Here is a 21,239-nt window from a genome sequence, read left to right as displayed (position 1 = left end):
AAGATTAAATTGGACCAAAAAAGAGTCAAAATCGAGTATTTGGGTGACATTTTTATAACTTTTCATAAGTGACGAAAAAAACTTACTAATAATTGAGTGACTAAATTGATTAGTTAAAAAATTCTATTAACTATGTTGTTCGATAACGAGTTCATTTTTTTTAAAGTTACAACTATATCAACAATATCACCCGTTTCAATTAAAATCAATTATTATAAACACTGAATTAAATAAATGACTCAACCCAAATTTACTAAAGAAACCAAAACGTGAGACTCGTTTTTTTATTTATTTACTTCTTTTCATATGAATGTATAGCATCCTCACGATTTCTAGTCTTTGTTTTTTGATACAATGCCTAAAACTATTCACAATCTCTCCCCAACTCTTAAATAAGAGGATAATGCGGCACTCAAACCTACGTCCTCTTGCATTGACAATATCGATACCAACTAAGTTAAGATTCTATCGACAATGTAAAACTCAAATTCAATCCCTTATTACTGAGCCTGCAAAGGTACTCACTTTCGGAGAATCCTTTAAGTTGCAATTTAACAATAAGCCCACAAATTTCACACGCCAATAATGATTTTTTTCCAGACAAATGGATCACTCCAAACTTATTGAGGAACAGCATTCCCCATGAGATTTACGACCTTATACTTAAATGAATAAGGTTATACTTTTATACTTTGAGTCGAATTACATTTTGGTCCATTTGCTCAAAAGATGGGTAAATTAATTCTTATACGTTAAATTAAAGAGTAAATATGTTTTTTTTGTTAAAAATTTAATCTATTTCCATTGTTAAAAAACTAGTCTCTGTATGTCAGCTTAGCACACATGGTACACCATATGTCACTAGTTGATTATTCTGTCAGTCATGTCAATTTTTAACAGTACGAAGAAATATAGGCAAAACTGAAAATATTTATAAGGGGGGTTGAGATATCTATATAAAGTAGACATTTTTAAAGTGGGCAAGGCCGGGCCTATTTTGAACAAGGTGTTTTTAAGTTTGAGTTAAGCTTGATACCCAAGTTAAATTTAAAAAAGCAAAATAGGTTAAATGCTCAATTTGTAGTAGATACCGTAATTATTTAAGTTTATTTTTTAATCAAATTAATATTTAAATACTACTTTTTTATTTAGATACGACTATTATTTAACATTATTTGCTTACCAAATTAATACTTAGATACTACTTTGTATTAGTTTATCAAATTAAACTAAAATGTTACTAAATATTTTTTACCAAATTAATATTTGGATACCACTTTATATTAATTTATCAAATTAAACTAAAAATATATCAATTTTAATATAAAATCTATAAACTATATTAAAGAAATCAAGCTGCAAAAGCTTTTAAAATTTGGGGACAAACACAAATAATCATTTTTAGACATTAATTATAATATTAAAATAAAATTTTAAAAATATCTTAAGGGATTAAAATGAATATTTTAAAATTTTATAATGGGCGGAGCCTTCCGTCTTTACAAAGGGATGAAATTTAATAAAATGACTAATTTACTTTTTAATTTAATATGCATGAACTAATTTTCATATACTTTGAATAGAAAGAACAAATTACGACTAATTCCCAATACAAAAGCCTTGACGATGCTTTTACACGAAGCTTTAAATGATGATAGAAGAAACATTGAAAATGTAGTAAAAAATCAATTAATTGATGTTTTCCATCAATGTATATATTTAGATACCTCCCAAGTCTCAAAACAATGTAAAACTGACCTCAAAAGTCAAATGGGTACCATAAAGACGTTTTGTCAACCATAATTGAAGATACACCAATCCTAGGCCATTCACAATTAAGTAGGTGGAGAGTCAAAGACTTGGGTGTTAGAGATCTTTGCATTGAGAAATTGTCCAACAAAAAGCTAATTAATGGGGGTATGCCAACTACAACTTTGTCACCTAGACTTTCCATCAAAAGTGTTGGCAACTCCAAAAATTGTTTACCACATGCTACAATAGTGGTAGACTTGAATGGAAATGGGGGTATGGGTAAGGGACCCACGGTCATTTCAAATGGCATTGCAAAGGTCAAAACTTGAAAACTATCAAATTTTTATAAGCAAATGAATAAATAAAAAAAGTGTGGGTCGTATATTATATGGTTGAGCTTGTAAAAAGTAGAGGGCCACATATAATTGCTACACCACCCCGTTGATTTTGCCCTTGGTTATTATCTATCCATGTTTCACTTTCTTATTAATATGACCATGAATGGTTTAATTCGATTGGCTTTTCTATATTACCTGTGGGGTAATTTATTAAAAAAGTCTATTTTTTTAAATTACCGAAATGGGTTCAGTATTTTATTATTTACCGGAATGGGTCTTTTTCGGCAAATCGCGTCCACGCCAAGACGATGTCGGGGGCGTGCGAAATCATGACCACGTCGGTAGCGCTTTCTTGACGTGGCAACAAATCGCGTCCACAAGGGGGCGATTTGTTGTCACGTCAGCAAAGCGCGCTTACGTAGCCGCGACTTGCCCAACGCGTGAACTAATGAAATTTCATGTATATAGTTGCACTAAATTATTTAAATTATTTATAATACCTAAATTATCCCTATTTATTTATTATATTACATAAAATACTCCTTTGAAAATAGAAAACATTATGATAGCTAATTTAAAATTTATTCTCCACAACTAATGAAAATCATTTAAAATACTAAAACTAGATCTGTCTGAACAAACTATAAGAAAATCCCTGGAATGCTGTGATTTCTTCGTCTTCAACGAAAGATCTCGAGAAAGATCACGGTGAGGAAAGCTTGTGCTTAATGAGGAAGCAAATTTGGACACTCGGAATCATCTAACAATTATGCGAGCAATGATAGTCTTTCTTCACAACTGAAACATCATCCCGAAAGCCGACATTGATGGTTTGTCCCTTGGGCAATGTTGTTTGATCATTCCCTCCTTCGAGTGCTTTTCGATTGATCACATGATGTATTTGAGTTAGTACTTCAGTGAATGCATGCTCAACCTTTGTAGATTCAAGGGCAGAGGTTTCCGTAAAGAAGCGCGTACACGTGGGCGCGACTTATCTGTTTACTTTTTTCTCCAAAACTCTAAAAATCCTAAAAACCCTAAACCCTAAAATCCAAAAACCTACAAGTCAAGAAATCGCGGCCACGTCAGCGCGCTTTGTTGACGCGTTAGCAAAGCGCTCTGACGTGGCCACGATTTCCTGGCACGTCCCCTGACATCGCGTTGACGTGGACGCGATTTGTCAGAAAATGGCCCATTCCGATAAATAATAAAATACAGGGCCCATTTCGGTAAATTTATAAAAAATTAAGTTTTTATTGGTAAATCAGCCTTACCTATGTTCCACGTTAATATAATATATATTTGATTATTTTTATTGTTAATTAACAAGTTAAGTGCTTGAAAGAATTGATTGGAAAGTTAGCACTTCTTCAAGTACGGCAAAACAATGCACCAAAAAAATGATAAAAAAATTGTTTACACAGTTCGATTTTCTTACATCTACAAAGTTTAGCTCGGTGAGAAGTATACATTATCTTTTATCCTTACAACATGTGAACCTGATCTATCACACCAGTGACAATTTCCTCACTTCTGTATCCTAGAAAATTGATATTCTCACCACTAAATTCACCTCTGTCAACTTAGCTTGTAAAACTACAATACAAAGGTTTTATAATCAAATTCACTCTCACAAATAATGTTTTTGGTTACTTTAATCGATTAAGTGCTCTTAATAATCAGTACAATAACTTAAACAAGTCTCTCAATTATACAAATTTTTTTTGAGGCTTGCTAGCATAATGAAGATCTAAATCAATCCCTATGAATCAACAACTAAACTAGCTAAATACAATACATAATAATAAACAAGGTAAACAAGGACCGTTGGTAGAAAAAGATGAAATTTTAACACTAGAAAAGGATGAAATTTTTAATAGAATAACCAATTTGCTCTTTGATTTAATATATAGAGACTAATTTACCGCTTTTTTAATAGAAAGGGTAAAATACAACTTGACTTCTAATATAAAGGCTTTCATGGTACTTTTACCAAATTCTACTCATCATTTATTTCTAGATCACTTATATAAAAAAGGAAAAGCCAAACCATCACTTAACAACACAAATGGACGGAATTTTTAACGAAATGACTAATTTGTACTTTTTTCTAATATATAGGAGGCTAATTTGTCTTTTTTTTAGAAGGACAAAATGTAATCCGCCTTTTAATATAGGGACATTTATGACATTTTACTTATTTTTACATTAACTAGCCAATGACAAATATACATATCTCATCACTAAGTAGAAGCCCTCACACTCACTATTATTATTATATGGTTTTAACATCCTTAAATTATATTTTTAAAATTAAAAAATAAAAATACAATATATGAAAAAATCTTAACTTAGTTGTAAAATATGTATTTAAGTAAATCACAAGATATTCACTTTTATTTAACAAACAGCATTAACTCTCACCCAACTGCCTAAAGGCCTATCTTTCCATTTCTTCCCTTACCTTTCTATCTATATTTCCCTTGTATTGAGTGGGTGTAGATATGATTATTTTATATTTGTACCATGCTGACTTATGTTTTATATGTTGCTCAAATTTTGCTTCGTTGAATTAAATTTAATTATTTTAAAATTTTATGTGATAAATATATTTTATGTATATTATTTTGTTATTTTCACATAATACTGTGAAAAATTTACATCATGAAAAATCAGAAAATATAGATACTAAAAATCATCCATTTAAACTATATTTGTCGATTCGCATAATATAGGATTAATAATGTAATTTGACCTAACAAATTTAACTGCTACCATTTGTGTTAAGACTGAAATTTCAAAGTGTGAAAAGTACTGGGACTAAATTTAACCAAATTAAAGTAGATAAATTAAATCCACAATTTATGCATAGTACATGAATTAACAAAAAAAATTTGACTCTACATATTGTTGGAAGATCGGGTTTGGAAAACGCAGCAGAAAATAGGTTAAGGAAAAACTGGAGTTTTAAAATTTTTCCAAAAACAAGAACTTGGTTGTGTTATCTAAAGTAACAAACACTTAATCAAAATCATACATTTATGATTCATCTAGGATGAACGCTTCGACCGAGTAGTCTTTTCCACTATCCTCAAGTGCACATCTGTCTAGTGTGGGCTCCCTTCGAATAAAAAAAAATTCACAAAATTACCAGTTGGACAATTTCATAATTTCTCTAAAATTCTGGAGTGAAGTTGTAAATAATAAGAATATCTCTAGAAATTTTCTAAAATAATTTTTTCAGAGAATTGTCTCTCTACAACTTTTCTTGAATTCAAGTGTTTAGAATTAATCACATTAATATTAAATTAATAAAATATTATCTAGATAAATACTAAATTTAATGTAATATTAATTTCATTAAAACAATATTATCTTTGGAAAAGTTAATTTGAAATCAAGTTACTTGGTAGAATCCTACTAGGAGTCTAATTTTTTCACTGCTCTACCATTGAAGAATCATTGTTGTTGACCATTCGCCGATCGCCACCATCGCAACCGCCGTGTCGGGGGTGCCATTGTCGATGCCACTTCTCCCCAGCACCTCGAACCGTCGTTGTTTTACCTGAATGAGCATGATCGATTTATCTGTTGCTCGTTCAGTCTAGGCCAGTGACGACCCGGCCGGTCCGATCCAGCCACCGGTTGGATCGTCAGCCTAATTTCATACATAGGGTCTGGTTCAACCAGTTTTTAGGTTTCGGTCTCAGGTTCAATTTTTGATCTCGAATCCAACTTTTAAGTTCAATTACCCATTGGATCAATTGTCTGACTTGAAAACTAATTTCCAATAATATAATATTTATTTCAATTAATTTAATTTTACTTGATCAAAATTAATTTTCCCAAAAATACTGAGATTTTCCAAATTAATTTTCAAAAATATTCTTTAATCAAATTCTCTAATTGAACAATTCTCACGACCTCCTAATTTAATTCTACATTGAATAAACTGACTCAATTAAATTATTTCCAAAGTTGTAGAATTTTATTCTGATTCAAATGTAATCAGATTGAGTTTTTGTTGAGCTAGTGGTGGGATCAATCAGACATATACAATTAAGCTTGATTTAACTGTAATTATATCTAGAAGCATCATTCTGATAATTCACAATTTACTTAATTATGGAGTCAGTCCACAAGAAGTACCATGATTGAAAACTCCTTATTGTATACTTTTTACGAGAACAATTCATCCAACTGCTTTATCCAATGACCTTGCCATGTGTGTATTACCCTCATATGATATCCTTGATTCCTTTAAGTTAAATCCGTTCACTCAATACAATCATATTTTATCTCATTGTCACTATTGTGTCTTCTTAATGATTAATATGATCACTGTCAATTAATGGCTGTGATAAATTGCTTGTTCGAGAAGTAGCAAGTTGTGACCACGTTCCATATTTATCAATCTACACAATGCCAATGAGGGGATATCATTAACTCTTTAATTGAGTTATGGATTCCATTGTTTCTAGTAAAGTCATGTCATACACAACTCATGTACCCAATATATCGAATATCGACTCGATCATCTTTAGAGTATAAGCCTCCACTTATATCAAAGCACATGAGTTACATACGCATGGTCAGTGATTAGCTCAGGGTTTAAGTAAGTCATACCATGAACGTTATAAGTGAATCAATTCACAAACGGATTAAGAATTAATTCAACTTGGGTCTAGTCTAATATATCATTCTTCCAATGAGTACATTTATATCTCTACTCGTGGAGTCAACTGTTTCGATAGTCAAGACTAGTCATCTCCCTAATTGGAATTGTAGACGACATAATAATCTTTCTAAGCATTTGAATCAAATGCTCACTTTGATTCTTTTACGAGATTACAGACTCGTTTAGATTATCTACTGAAGTAAGTTGTCTCTCTCGCAATGTAAACATTCTTACAGTGCTATTTAACATCAGTTTGAACTTAGACAGTTAATGAGCTAATATTTGTTTGTCACAATTTTGCTATGTATGCAAAATGTGAAAGACAAAAATACAAAAAATATAATAGTGAAATGTAAAATTAACTTTATCTATTTATTTATCGTTCAAATACATAGAAAACAGTTTTATGTTTACTATAATATGGACACATTTTCCAACACATATTTATATAAATTTGATACATTAATAAGTCATAGCATCATAATTTTTTGTTCTATATCATAAATTTATATATATCTACACGAGTGAGTATAGACATGATCATTCTTATACTTTTTTTTTGAGAAAATTTGTTCTTATATTTATTATTTGTTGATGTATGTTTTATACATATCTAACTAAATCTTGATATGTTAGAAAGAAGGTTTAATCATGGGTAGGATTATTCATCTAGGCCCGAAGGCTTGTTTGAAATGTAGAAGGGTTTAGATAAAAATATAGACTCGAAAAATAAGTTTGAACAAAAATTAAGGTCTATTTTGTAAATGGGTCGGCCCTAAGGTAAGATTTTCTGGCTCAAGCTTGGCTCGACCCAAATGAATTGTTTTGATGCTCTTTTGCTACTGTTTTGCGACCATTTTACTATTATATTGATATTATTTTATTGTTATTATTTGTATATTGTATAACTCTTATTTTATTGTTAATTTTGCTACTATTTTAAAGGCATTTGTATGCTAAGTTGCAACTATCTTATTTAAGTATAAAGACTTTTTTGTAATGTATTTTCTATTTGCTAGGATGCATTTATTTTAATATTTTTTAGTATATTTGATGTATTATATTTTTTAAATTTATTTTTATATAAAAAATAATTCAAAAAAATTTAATATGGACAAGTCAGGTCAAACTCTAGCTTAACATTTTTAATCTAGATCGAACTTAAACAAAATTTTAAACCAATTTTTTAAATCGAACTTGGGCTTAAAATTATATATCCGACCTGACCGGACTCATGACCAGGGCTATTAATATTTCGTAATATTATAATTATTTTCTGAATCCGTGTCATGTTATATAAAACTTCAACTATTACTTTAAAAAAGTCTTGGCGTAAAGTCATAAATTTTGACAATAAGCTAGCACCAATTAGCTAAATGATTATATAATTTAGAAAAACAATAACAAACATTTATTATTGGTGGTGAAAGATAAATTTCATCAACACGACAAAAGTTTTAACCTCAACATCAATAGAACATTATAATATATTGACAATCGGTTTTGTCACAACTCAAGTATGAAATATTTGAAAAGATTGCAAGCATCTATCACAATAAGAAAATCAATTCCGAATAGTCCAAAGCAACGAACAAAATCGACAAAATAATCCAATTAAAATTAAGAAAGATACGATAAAAGAAATTATGAAATATTTATTCCATTCATTTAAGTTAAATCATATTACAGAACCATAATTTTTTAAAAAACCCAATTATTTATTATAAGAAATATTAATAAATTGATAAAACGAAAATAAATTTATTAAAAAATATGTGATATGATTGAAATTAAAGAGGTATATATACTTAGGTAGAATATAAGGTAAAAGAGAGTTTTAATTCTTAATTCTTGAAACATCATTCTCATTTGAAAAAGAAATAGACTCAAAAATGTATTTCCATTCATGCTTAATTAAGTTTTTATTCCATGTACTTTACCTTTCAACAAAATTTGCATTTATTTTGTGCTAAAAGCGTTCATCCACGTCAAGTCGAACCACCAAAATCTTAATTTGATTTTTGGGTGTTTTCCAAAACCAATGCTTACAATAATCATGTATTAAAATTATAATCGTCAATGTATGAGGATGTGGATTCGAATGTGTTGAAGTGTATTATCCTCTTATTTATAGGTTGGGGAGGGAGGCTATAGGTAGTTCTAGTTATAGCTTTGTACGATTAATATTTTAACGATCATCCGATATATCTATCATATTGATCTAAAATATTATATATATTGGTAGTTACTGAACAGTTGAAATTTTTATTACATAAAAAAATAGTTAAAAAAATAATTTATGCCAAATTAACATGCATAATCTATATGAATGAAATATAAAATATAACAATTGAATTTTTAAAATATTAATTGTATAAGTGGCGGTAGCAGAGCTAGAAACTTTTTTTGGGGGCAAAATTAAATTGTATATTTTTACGATAGTAAAATGTAATTTTATAATTTTATAATCTATATCTTTAAAATTTTTAAAGTATTAAATTAAATTTTATTATTCTTGAGAGGACCAAAGTGTAATTTAATCATTACTAATTTAAAATTTTATAAATTATAAAAAATTTAAATAAAAAAAGTTTTCATTTTAAAGGAGTCGGGACTTACCAGCATCTCCTTGATTCCGTCACTGATAAGTGGACCCTCCTCATTACGTGTAATATATATCTAAATTAACAATAATCACAATGAAGCATTACAAAGTATAACAAATAATCGAAAATATATCTCCACTTAAATTTCTTTTTTTTTAAAAAGCATGATTTTTGCAACGCTGGAGTCAAACTTGGGATATCAAGATTCCAATGACTGAACATTCTCTAGGCCTATAAGCTTTGATTAGGCTGTTCTCATATATAATATATTTTCATATAATAATTTTCACTATTACGAAAGTAAGACATATACTGCATATATTGCCCTAGTTTTACATGCATGTATGTATGGCAGATAAATTTTGCAGAGGATGTACATCATATATATATATTTCTAAACTCCAGCTGAAGTTGAGTTCATAGGACAATTCCAATTGAGTAATTCTTCAATCATCTGCATTGCAACCCTATCTTCTTCTCCCACTGCTTCAGTCTCCTCAACCATATGCGATAACTCTGACGAAGACGAAGCTGCTCCATCTTCCATTGTTGTCTTCTTATTCCCCAGCTCAACTCTCATCACCCAGTTGGAGCTTGAACGACTCCCCGCTCGTTTTTGCCACACCCCAATATGAGCATTATCGGTGTCCAGCCTGAGACAAGTTAGTGATGGAGATTGGTCTTTGCAGCACTTCTTTAGCTTAGCACCCAAAAACTCAGACAAAGTCTCGGCAGGCAACGGAGAAGACCCATTATCATCACCACCACTGTTGGGTACTGGGAAATTGGTCTTCGCATTTAGCCCGTTCATCAAAATGGCAGCCTGGTCATATGCCCTTGCCGCCGCCTCAGCCGTCTCAAATGTGCCCAACCATACCCTTCTTTTCCTACACAATTAAAACCCAGAATTTATATGTGTGCGTTGTAATTAATATTGGTGATAATGGTGAGTGGATGAGCTTACAGTAAAGGATGGCGAATTTCAGAAACCCAAGAGCCCCACTGACGCTGGCGGACACCTCTGAATTTCTTTGTTAGTACCATGTTTTTAATTTTCTTGAGAAACAAACACTTAAGAGAAGTTCAGAGATCAGGTGTGTAGCTTTTAAGAGGGGATGAAATAAAAATAATAATGGAGAGGTCTCTCTCTCTATGAGAATGAAATTATATGAGGTTGTCGGTGGATTGGATTAGATTGATTGGGAAGTCTTAAAAGTCATCCAAGTAATTAGTGTGCTTTGTTGCAATAAAGATTTTCACCTACACATCCATCATACAACTCCAAGAATAAATGAATAACACTGTTTGACAATTTCTTCCCTTTGAAATAGGTTTCATCTCACTCAAACTTTGAATTTAATCCAAACCACCAAAAATAAAAACAATCCTCACCACTTGTCTCAATAAACAAAAAAGGAACTAGCAAAAGTAAGCGATATTGAAAGATGGATGAAAAGTTGATGTGAGTTTGTACCAAAAGAGATTATACTTTTTATGAGATATAAATTAAAATTTGCTATCCAAACAAACAAGTTTATCTATTAATTTTTAATTTATATATATTATTATATTATACATCGATAATGGTAGCACGATTGATCGTAAAGTAATAAAAAAGAAAAATAAAAACAAGCAGATTTTACGTGAAAAACTTTTATCGAAAAAAATAATAACGAGCAGAGGAGAAATTCACTAATGTTGAAAAAACAACAATAAAAGAGATTTTCGACTATACATGTTTTAAGAGTTAAACAATCTTTTTATAATCAACGTCTAATAAAAAAAATTATAGTTCTATATGGATTCAACTTGTGCGGCAATATTCCTAACTTTGTCCCTCTATTTTATTCTTTTAACAAGTGACTTGCACTTTAAATTAGAATAAACAGGATTCAGGTCACATGAAAGATTTAGTTGATTTTGAGTGAGGGGAGGGTGAGAGAATTAATTATGATTGGGAATGGGAGGGGGGGTTTTCAACTTTTGGGTTGGCATGTTAATAGGAAATGCAAAATTGGATGGTTGATTACTGAGCCGACTTCGTGATTTTTTTATGGCAAAACCTCATTTCTTCTCTGCCTTTTACAACCAGGCACGGATGAAAGTAATTTGGATAGATGGATCCATAAATTGGTTCATATTTAATTCAGCTTCATTCGATTTTTGATAAATTTTCTCTAATTCTTTTATATAAAAAATTTATTGAAGTGGTAAAATTTTAAAATGATTAAGTAAATAATGAAAATTGGTTTTCATAAATATTTTTATAATATTTAAATTTCAAAATAAAATAAAATATTTTTCTATCGTTAATGTAACAATATAATAAATAATAAAGAGAGAAGGAAAGCTTTGTACATTTTGCATATGTTAGTGTGTACCAGTTCTAAGAGATGAACGATCTTTGTACCTTTTGCATTAAAAGATCTTTTAGTCATTTTGTTTTTAAAATCTCATCTTTCATAAGTCGAGTGATTTTATCTTGGTCAATATGACCAAGTCTTAGATGATAAAAGTACGCATCATTAGAGTAAGAAATTTTAAGTTTCTTATTCACTAATTCAGTTTCTAACATTGAGTACATATTTGATTTGATAAAATAGAGATTATTTTGCATCCATCCATTGCAAATATGAATTGCAATAACTTCATTAAAAGTCATGGTGTAACCATCTCTAAATAAACATGAAATATAAATTACATTTCTTCTAAAATTGATACATAGAAAATATCATTTAAAATATAATATTCCTAAAACTATCAAAATAAATATATGCATCTTCCACTACTTACGCCACTACATTGCTCCCATCTTGATTTACAAGAGATTCTTATCTTGAAGATCTTTTATTTTTTGAATTCTGTAACAAAAAAAAAACCACAAATATGATTAATGGATCCATAATCAATGGCCCAATGGTCTACTGAATCTTCCACTAAATAAGTTTCAATAGCCAAAAGTTTCGTACCTTTATGCTTAAAGGCTAGGTAGTCCTTCCATTCTTTACAATTAGCATTGACATGCTCTTTTTTTACTATAGAGGAAACATTTAGATTTTGACAAGTCTTTAGGCTTCTTGGGATTCTTTCTTTTCGCTTTAGGTGGACTCGAATGTTGGGTTCTAGTGCCCTTAGTGTAGTGATATCGTTTATATACTTTATGTACTTGTAATTTTTCAAACAAATTAATTGAATAAATTTTATCATTACTATTAATATCTTTTGCATAAATATCCTCAAATGGTTTTTGTACACAAAGCAAAATGAAAGTAAATATTAGCTTATTGATTATCTAATGTTTAACTAATATTAAGTTGTATTATGTGGTTGAATCATAATGCAAGAAGACAACTTGTATTAGAATTGAGTAAGTCGATTGGAAGACTATTATATTGTCTATCAAGTCCAATTGGGGAGATACATTGTCTTGGGTATTGGAACATATAACTCTTAAAAGATAGAGACATAAATATGATTAACTGGACTAACAATACATCGAATAGGACCCAAGTAGGATAAATCCTAGATCCATTTGTGGATTTATTCATTTCAGATGGTCATAGTGTGACTTACCTCAATCTTAAGTAAGTGGCAAACTATATGTGCATGACTTGTATACTTTGATGTATTGATAGCCTGAGTTCAATTGGTAATAGTCGAAAGCTATAGTACATTGGGTATACAATTTTTGCATGACATAACTTCACTTACAATAGTGAAATTTATAGCCTAATAAAGGGTAATGATATCCTCTCATTGGCATTACATATTCGATGAAAAGTAATGAGGTCGCAAGTCATTTCTCTAAGATGAATAATTTAACTACTATTTGTTAGTAATTGACTTTTCATTAAGGAAGATATAATGATTACCATGAGATAAATTAGGATCAATTGTGAGAACATATTTTATTCCAAAGAGATTAATGATATCCTATAAGGGTAACACACATATGACAAGATCATTGGACAAGCACTTGGTGTAGTAGCTTTCGTAATGGTATAGAATGAGGAAAGTTCAATCATGGTATTTTAGTGGAATGACTCCATGACTAAATAATGTAGTAATTAATAGACGAAGAGTTGGAACTTAATTAAAAATTATTTAAGCCCTAATTTTATATGACCAATTGATCCTCCGCTAGATCCGTACTACCTTGAAAGTTTGCATTAACCGATGATATGAAAATGTAAAACGACGAACTAGAAAAGTAAATTGCATGTATCACTATCTACAGTAAATGTATTTTTTTGCTATGAATATGATGACTTGGTAATTAAATTAACTTCAAATTATTATTTAATTAAGTTGTAATTAAATAATTAAAATTCGAAGTAAAAATTAAATTAATGAAGTCATCGTAGTTTCATAATAGCACGTTAAGTAAATGGACTAAAATGAAATTAAGCACCCTAAATATTGGGTAATCAACTAGATAGTTTACCCTTCTTTCTTCAAGCAAAATGGAAAAAGAAATGGGGGTTTTGTTTGTTATTTCTTCAAGGAATGGGGTTTCATTGTTATTATTTGCTAGCACCATGCTGCGGCCTGCAATTGTTTTTGGAGAAATTGGGGGAAGATGTCGAGGGGTGTAACGTATTTTTTAATTAGGATGCATTTTATTAGATTTAATGGGTTTAGAAGTTATGGATTAATGGTTTGGGTATAAATTTATTGAGTTGAGTTTGGTGGGTATATATTTATTATATATTATAAAATTAAATATATTTTAAATAATTAAAAATAAAATAATATAAAACGATTTTTCGATCAGTTCAATTTTGAAAGTCAAAATTAAAATAGACTAATTAAATCATCTAAATCGATATCCCAATCGACAAAACCAATTAAAACAATTAATTTTTTAATTAAAATCAATTTTACTCACCATTAGCACTTAATCTGATATCTACCCATTAAAGCTACCAGTTCAAAAGTTGTATCTCTTTATTTTCTAATAGGACTTCTTTCATTCTCTTTTGTGCAATGCAAGCCTAATAATCTTTCACATTTAAAAATAAAAATAAAAACCTTTGTTGATTCGAATATCCGAATTCTAACAGCTGTCATACAGTCCTACTTAATTTATAATTATCTTTGAAACATACATTTTTAGGATTTGTAAAAGTTAATGAAATAAATAATATACATGTCCAATGTCGAGAACCATAGCTTTTCTCTAATCAAGCAAAGGATGACTTACCCAATGTTTGATTCTGATCTATAATTAATTATTATTACTCTCGTATAATTTAGAATCTTTACCTAGTCAAGCTGGCCACTTCCCCCATGCCAAAGTTGCATGAAACAAAGGCAGGAACTTATTCTAACTTCCAAACTCCCCTTGCATGCGTATAAATCTTTCTCTATGCATTCAACAAGAAACATTTCTTATGGAGAAACCCACTTTTTTGTTAACTATAAATATGTTCGGTACCATCTTTTTTCTTCCCCCAACATTGTCTCCAAGTAACTTTTCATTAGAGTCGTAAGCAATATCATAAAGAGTTATATTTGCAGGTCAAGAATGGAGCAATTGCTGCATGGCACACTTATTAATGTGACCATAGATGAGATTGATAGACTAAAGATCTCTGGAGGATTGTTCTGCGAGGTAAATGATTAGGACCCTTTTAAGTATGGTCACTGTTGCATACATATACATTGATATCTCTGCGTTTGCTCACAACATAACTTTTTCATTGCATGCATTTAAATGGTGAGAACTCCATGAGGTTATGCAATTAAAAACAATTCTCTTACCACCAAAAATCAAATCAATAAGCATTTATCTTTGGTATATTTGGAATGTGTTATACAAACCAATTGCATAAAAGATATTTACGTAGATACATATATGAATTCTCTTATAGAACCTCCTTTTTCCATTGTCATGTCTCCAACTTTGCTTTATCTCCTTTTTCCCATTTTATTGTGATTGTTATGTATTTAGTATAACTAGAGACTTGGGGAAACAAAGCCATTAGCTCTTTCAGTCTCATAACCAAATTCATTAGAGTATTTCTCATTTTTTATTCATGTTTTTGAGTAAGCAAAGTTAAGTCCACCCATTGATTTAGTTCGATTCATCTGATTTTATTGATTTTTATACCTAAATTAAATTATAATTCTTATATTTTAAATTTAAGATTTTATTTATAATTTGGCTCCTAAATTATATCGAAATTTCTCATTTTAATACTTAATTTTGTCTCATTTTTGATACATTAACTTTAATTTGATGTAATTATATACATGAAACTTTTGGTTGTGGTTCAAATGTATATATGAAATTTTAATTTTGATTCAACCATGCTCATTTAAAGAAATAAATGCATCAGTTTATTTTTATATGGGAGAAATACAATTATATGTATATGCAATAAATAAACATAAAATGATGTTATATTAATAATTGTGTTAATAATTTGTAAAAATTAAAAATATAAAAATTCTAATATAAAATTACACAAAATCAAACTTTATATATACAATTGCCCATTCAACCAGAATTGGTAAATTCTAAACATATAATGTTTTTGTATTTGTTGGATTTTGAAGGATGTTGGACTATTGGAGAAAGGGAAAATATTGCTAGCCCAGCTTACGAGACTCGTGCTATGCCAATCAGTACCTGCCCTATGCAATCTCAACCTGTTGGTGCAAGAGGCAGCAGCAAGCTGGTTTCAGCTTTGCTTGGACATCAAGTGTCGAGCCTTGCTGAAGAAACTATTGAAGAAGAAAGAACAAAAAGAAATTTGCAATGAAAAAACAGAAAAGATAGAGATAGATTTGAATGAAATCTTTTCATTAACAACAAAAAAAGGCATTATGCTATTACCTATATCAGTTAACTTGTCAAATGAACAAGTAATCACCTAATCAATTACCTAACACCACTAATATGCATTAAAACTTACAAGATTAGCTTGCACACATTGCATTGCTGATATTTCAGTCAATCAACATCAAAATTACACCAAAAAATACCTACTTAGTTCAATATGAACCAGATTACAAAATGATTAAAATACAACTAAAACAACAAGTAGTTTAGTAACTTGAAGCTTCAGCTGCTGCACACCATGGCTCGATTGCCTGCTGCCATTTCTTTTTGCGTGGCCACCTTTGCATGGGACTAAACTCAACACTCCTCCTTAGTTTCCATGCTTGTGACACCTAATTCCCTTCTCAACTTAACAAATTTGGACACATTAAGTGCCTTTGTAAAGATATCAGCAATTTGTTCTTCTGAATTGCAATGAATCAGCTCGATTTCATGAGCTTGCTCCATCTCCCTTATAACATGTAACTTGATGTTGAAGTGTTTTGTTCTACCATGGAAGACAGGATTCTTTGCAATTGCAACAGCAGATTTGTTATCACAGTAGATCTCTGTTGCTCCTTCTTGAATTTGGTTTAGATCAGCTAAGATTTTTCTAAGCCATATGGCTTGATTCACAGCAGATGTAGCAGCAACATATTCAGCTTCTGCTGTTGACTGTGCCACCAGACTTTGCTTCTTAGAACTCCAGCAAAACATGCCTGAGCCAAGGCTAAATGCATATCCAGATGTGCCCTTCATGTCATCACACGATCCAGCCCAGTCACTATCGACATAACCTGTTAACTTCATGTTTTTAGCCCTTTTGAACAACACACCATGATTAATGGTGCCTTTAATGTACCTCAACACCCTTTTAGCTGCTTGAAAGTGCTGATCTTTGCAGCAATTCATGTATCTAGATAGCACACTAACTGCAAACATGATATCGGGCCTTGTTGCAGTCAAATACAGTAGACTACCAATGAGACTCTTGTACATAGTCTCACAAACTGATTCACCAGTTTCCTGTCTCGATAGCTTCATTCCAACAGCCATTGGTGTGCTTGTTGGCTTGCAATTCTTCATAGAGAACTTATTTAAGACTTTCATAGCAAAGGAACTCTGGCTGAGAAAGATTCCATTTGCTGTTTGCTTCACTTCCATTCCTAGGAAGTAGTTCATTCTGCCTAGATCAAACATCTCAAACATCTTCTTCATTTTTTTTTCTTGAAATCATGCAGCATGTTCTTGTCTCCTCCAGTTACCAACAAATCATCAACATAGAGTGACAGAATAAGCTGAGTCTCAGCTTGATTTTTCTTCACATACAAAGTTGGTTCATTGGCACTTCTCTCAAACTCCAAACTGAGCAAGTAGGAATCAATTCGAGCATACCAGGCTTGAGGAGCCTACTTCAGGCCATACAAGGCCTTCTTTGGCCTGTACACCATGTGTTCATTGCCAGTGACCACAAACCCTTGAGGCTGCTCGATGTAGATCTCTTCTTCCAGGAAACCATTGAGAAATGCAAACTTCACAACAAGCTGATGAATGGTCCAGTGATGTTGAGCAGCCAAAGCAACTATTATTTTGACTGTGTCAAGCCTGGCTACTGGTGCAAAAGTCTCCAGGTAGTCCAGACCATACCTTTGGCTAAATCCTTTGACAACAAGCCTGGCTTTTAACTTGTTTATACTGCCATCAGCATTCTGTTTTGCTCGATAGACCCATTTTACTCCAATGGTCTTCTTTCCAGCAGGTTTGTCAACCAGTTCCCATGTCTGATTCTTCTGAATCATGTTGATTTCATCAACCATAGCTTGTTTCCAGCCCTCATCTGCCTCAGCTTCTTCAAAACTGCTAGGTTCTGCTATAGCAACTTGTGCCCTTTCATAAATTTCATCCAAGGACCTTGTGCCTCTCACAGGCACATCATCAATATCTGTTTCAGGTCCAAGCTGCTCGAGTTCAGCTTGATCAGGCACCAGGTCTTTTGAAGTAGCTTCTGGTTCACTCTTTTCCCAATTCCAGCAAGCTTTTTCATTAAAGATGACATCTCTGCTCACCTGGACTTTTTCATCAATATCTATTAATTTTTAATTTATACATATTATTATATTATACATCGATAATGGTAGTACGATTGATCGTAAAGTAATAAAAAATAAAAATAAAAACAAGCAGATTTTACGTGAAAAACTTTTATAAAAAAATAACGAGCAGAGAAGAAATTCACTAATGTTGAAAAAAACAACAATAAAAGAGGTTTTCGACTATACATGTTTTAAGAGTTAAACAATCTTTTTATAATCAACGTCTAATAGAATAAGTATAGTTCTATATGGATTCAACTTGTGCGGCAAGATTCCTAATTTTGTCCCTCTATTTTATTCTTTTGACAAGTGACTTGCACTTTAAATTAGAATAAACAGAATTCAGGTCACATAATTCTAGCACATGAAAGATTTAGTTGATTTTGAGTGAGGGGAGGGTAAGAGAATTAATTATGATTGGGAATGGGAGGGGGGTTTTTCAACTTTTGGGTTGGCATGTTAATAGGAAATGCAAAATTGGATGGTTGATTATTGAGCCGACTTCGTGATTTTTTTATGGCAAAACCTCATTTCTTCGCTGCCTTTTACAACCAGGCACAGATGAAAGTAATTTGGATAGATGGATCCATAAATTGGTTCATAGTTAATTCAGCTTCATTCGATTTTTGATAAAATTTCTCTAATTCTTTTATATAAAAAAATTATTGAAGTGGTAAAATTTTAAAATGGTTAAGTAAATAATGGAAATTGGTTTTCATAAATATTTTTTTTATAATATTTAAATTTCAAAAATAAAAATAAAACATTTTTCTATCGTTAATGTAACAATATAATAAATAATAAAAGAGAAAAGGAAGGCTTTGTACATTTTGCATAAGTTAGTGTGTACCAGTTCTAAGAGATGAACGATCTTTGTACCTTTTGCATTAAAAGATCTTTCAGTCATTTTGTTTTTAAGTAAGATTCACATTGTATAAGATATACCTCTTTAAGAGAACTTAAAATCTCATCTTTCATAAGTCTAGTGATTCTATCTTGGTCAATATGACCAAGTTTTAGATGATAAAAGTACGCATCATTAGAGTAAAAATTTTAAGTTTCTTATTCACTAATTCAGTTTCTAACATTGAGTACATATTTGATTTGATAAAATAGAGATTATTTTGCATCCATCTATTGCAAATATGAATTGCAATAACTTATTAAAAGTCACGGTATAACCATCTCTAAATAAACATGCAATATAAATTACATTTGTTCTAAAATTCGATACATAGAAAATATCATTTAAAATATAATATTCCTAAAACTATCAAAATAAATATATGCGTCTTCCACTACTTCTGCCACTACATTGCTCCCATCTTCGATTTACAAGAGATTCTTATCTTGAAGATCTTTTATTTTTTTGAACTCCTGTAACAAAAAAAGAAAACCACAAATATGATTAATGGATCCATAATCAATGTCCCAATGGTCTACTGAATCTTCCACTAAATAAGTTTCAATAGCCAAAAGTTTCGTACCTTTATGCTTAAAGGCTAGGTAGTCCTTCCATTCTTTACAATTAGCATTGACATGCTCTTTTTTACTATAGAGGAAACATTTAGATTTTGACAAGTCTTTAGGCTTCTTGGGATTCTTTCTTTTCGCTTTAGGTGGACTCGAATGTTGGGTTCTAGTGCCCTTAGTGTAGTGATATCGTTTATATACTTTATGTACTTGTAATTTTTCAAACAAATTAATTGAATAAATTTTATCATTACTATTAATATCTTTTGCATAAATATCCTCAAATGGTTTTTGTACACAAAGCAAAATGAAAGTAAATATTAGCTTATTGATTATCTAATGTTTAACTAATATTAAGTTGTATTATGTGGTTGAATTATAATGTAAGAAGACAACTTGTATTAGAATTGAGTAAGTCGATTGGAAGACTATTATATTGTCTATCAAGTCCAGTTGGGGAGATACATTGTCTTGGGTATTGGAACATATAACTCTTAAAAGATAGAGACATAAATATGATTAATTGGACTAACAATACATCGAATAGGACCCAAGTAGGATAAATCCTAGATCCATTTGTGGATTTATTCATTTCAGATTTTCATAGTGTGACTTACCTCAATCTTAAGTAAGTGACAAACTATATGTGCATAACTTGTATACTTTGATGTATTGATAGCCTGAGTTCAATTGGTAATAGTCGAAAGCTATAGTACATTAGGTATATAACTTTTGCATGACATAACTTAACTTACAATAGTGAAATTTATAGCCTAATAAAGGGTAAATGATATCCTCTCATTGGCATTAATACTAGATGAAAAGTAATGAGGTCCCAAGTCATTTCTCTAATATGAATAATTTAACTACTATTTGTTAGTAATTGACTTCTAATGAAGGAAGATATAATGATTACTGTGAGATAAATTAGGATCATATTGGGAGAACATATTTTATTCTAAAGAGATTAATGATATCCTATAAGGGTAACTCACATATGACAAGATCATTGGACAAGCACTTGGTGTAGTAGCTTTCGTAATGTATAGAATGAGGAAAGTTCAATCATGGTACTTTAGTGGAATGACTTCATGACTAAATAATGTAGTAATTAATAGACGAAGAGTTGGAACTTAATTAAAAATTATTTAAGCCCTAATTATATATGTCCAATTGATCCTCCGCTTGTAATATCCCGAAAATTACTACTGAAATACCCCGAAAACTACTACAGTAAGAAATTAGGTATCCTTGATATAGTAAAATAAGGAAATAAAGTGACAAAAAGTGAAATTTTGAGTTATGGAAACATTGGGAAGTGTATTATGATATATTAATTCAAGAAAGGATTAAATCGCAAAAATGAGAAAAGTTTTGTTGACCAAGAGTAAATACTCAAAATTTGAGGGGGTAAAGTGTAAATATGAAAAATTTGAAGGACCAATAGTGCAAATATTTTAAGGGTGGAATAAT

The 21,239-nt window shown here is 30.7% G+C and overlaps 2 protein-coding genes across 2 annotated transcripts; one reads left to right on the top strand and one right to left on the bottom strand.

Moving 5' to 3' along the window:
* Positions 1–9,492: 9,492 nt before the first annotated feature.
* On the bottom strand, positions 9,493–10,516 carry LOC105768911 (ethylene-responsive transcription factor SHINE 2). Its single transcript, XM_012589222.2, has 2 exons — positions 10,339–10,516; positions 9,493–10,261 (listed from the first exon to the last, which is right to left on the bottom strand). The coding sequence occupies exons 1-2, from the start codon at positions 10,416–10,418 to the stop codon at positions 9,769–9,771; spliced, it is 573 nt and encodes a 190-aa protein (XP_012444676.1). The 5' UTR covers positions 10,419–10,516; the 3' UTR covers positions 9,493–9,768.
* Positions 10,517–14,849: 4,333 nt separating this feature from the next.
* LOC128042363 (uncharacterized) lies at positions 14,850–16,268 on the top strand. The gene is made up of 2 exons (XM_052633248.1): positions 14,850–14,988; positions 15,936–16,268. The coding sequence occupies exons 1-2, from the start codon at positions 14,902–14,904 to the stop codon at positions 16,254–16,256; spliced, it is 408 nt and encodes a 135-aa protein (XP_052489208.1). The 5' UTR covers positions 14,850–14,901; the 3' UTR covers positions 16,257–16,268.
* The last annotated feature ends 4,971 nt before the right edge of the window (positions 16,269–21,239 follow it).

This window comes from Gossypium raimondii, chromosome 7, assembly GCF_025698545.1.
Source record: "Gossypium raimondii isolate GPD5lz chromosome 7, ASM2569854v1, whole genome shotgun sequence".
NCBI classification, from domain to species: Eukaryota; Viridiplantae; Streptophyta; class Magnoliopsida; order Malvales; family Malvaceae; genus Gossypium; species Gossypium raimondii.
Note: the sequence above shows the minus strand (reverse complement) of the source record. Positions and strands in the feature narration are given on the sequence as shown.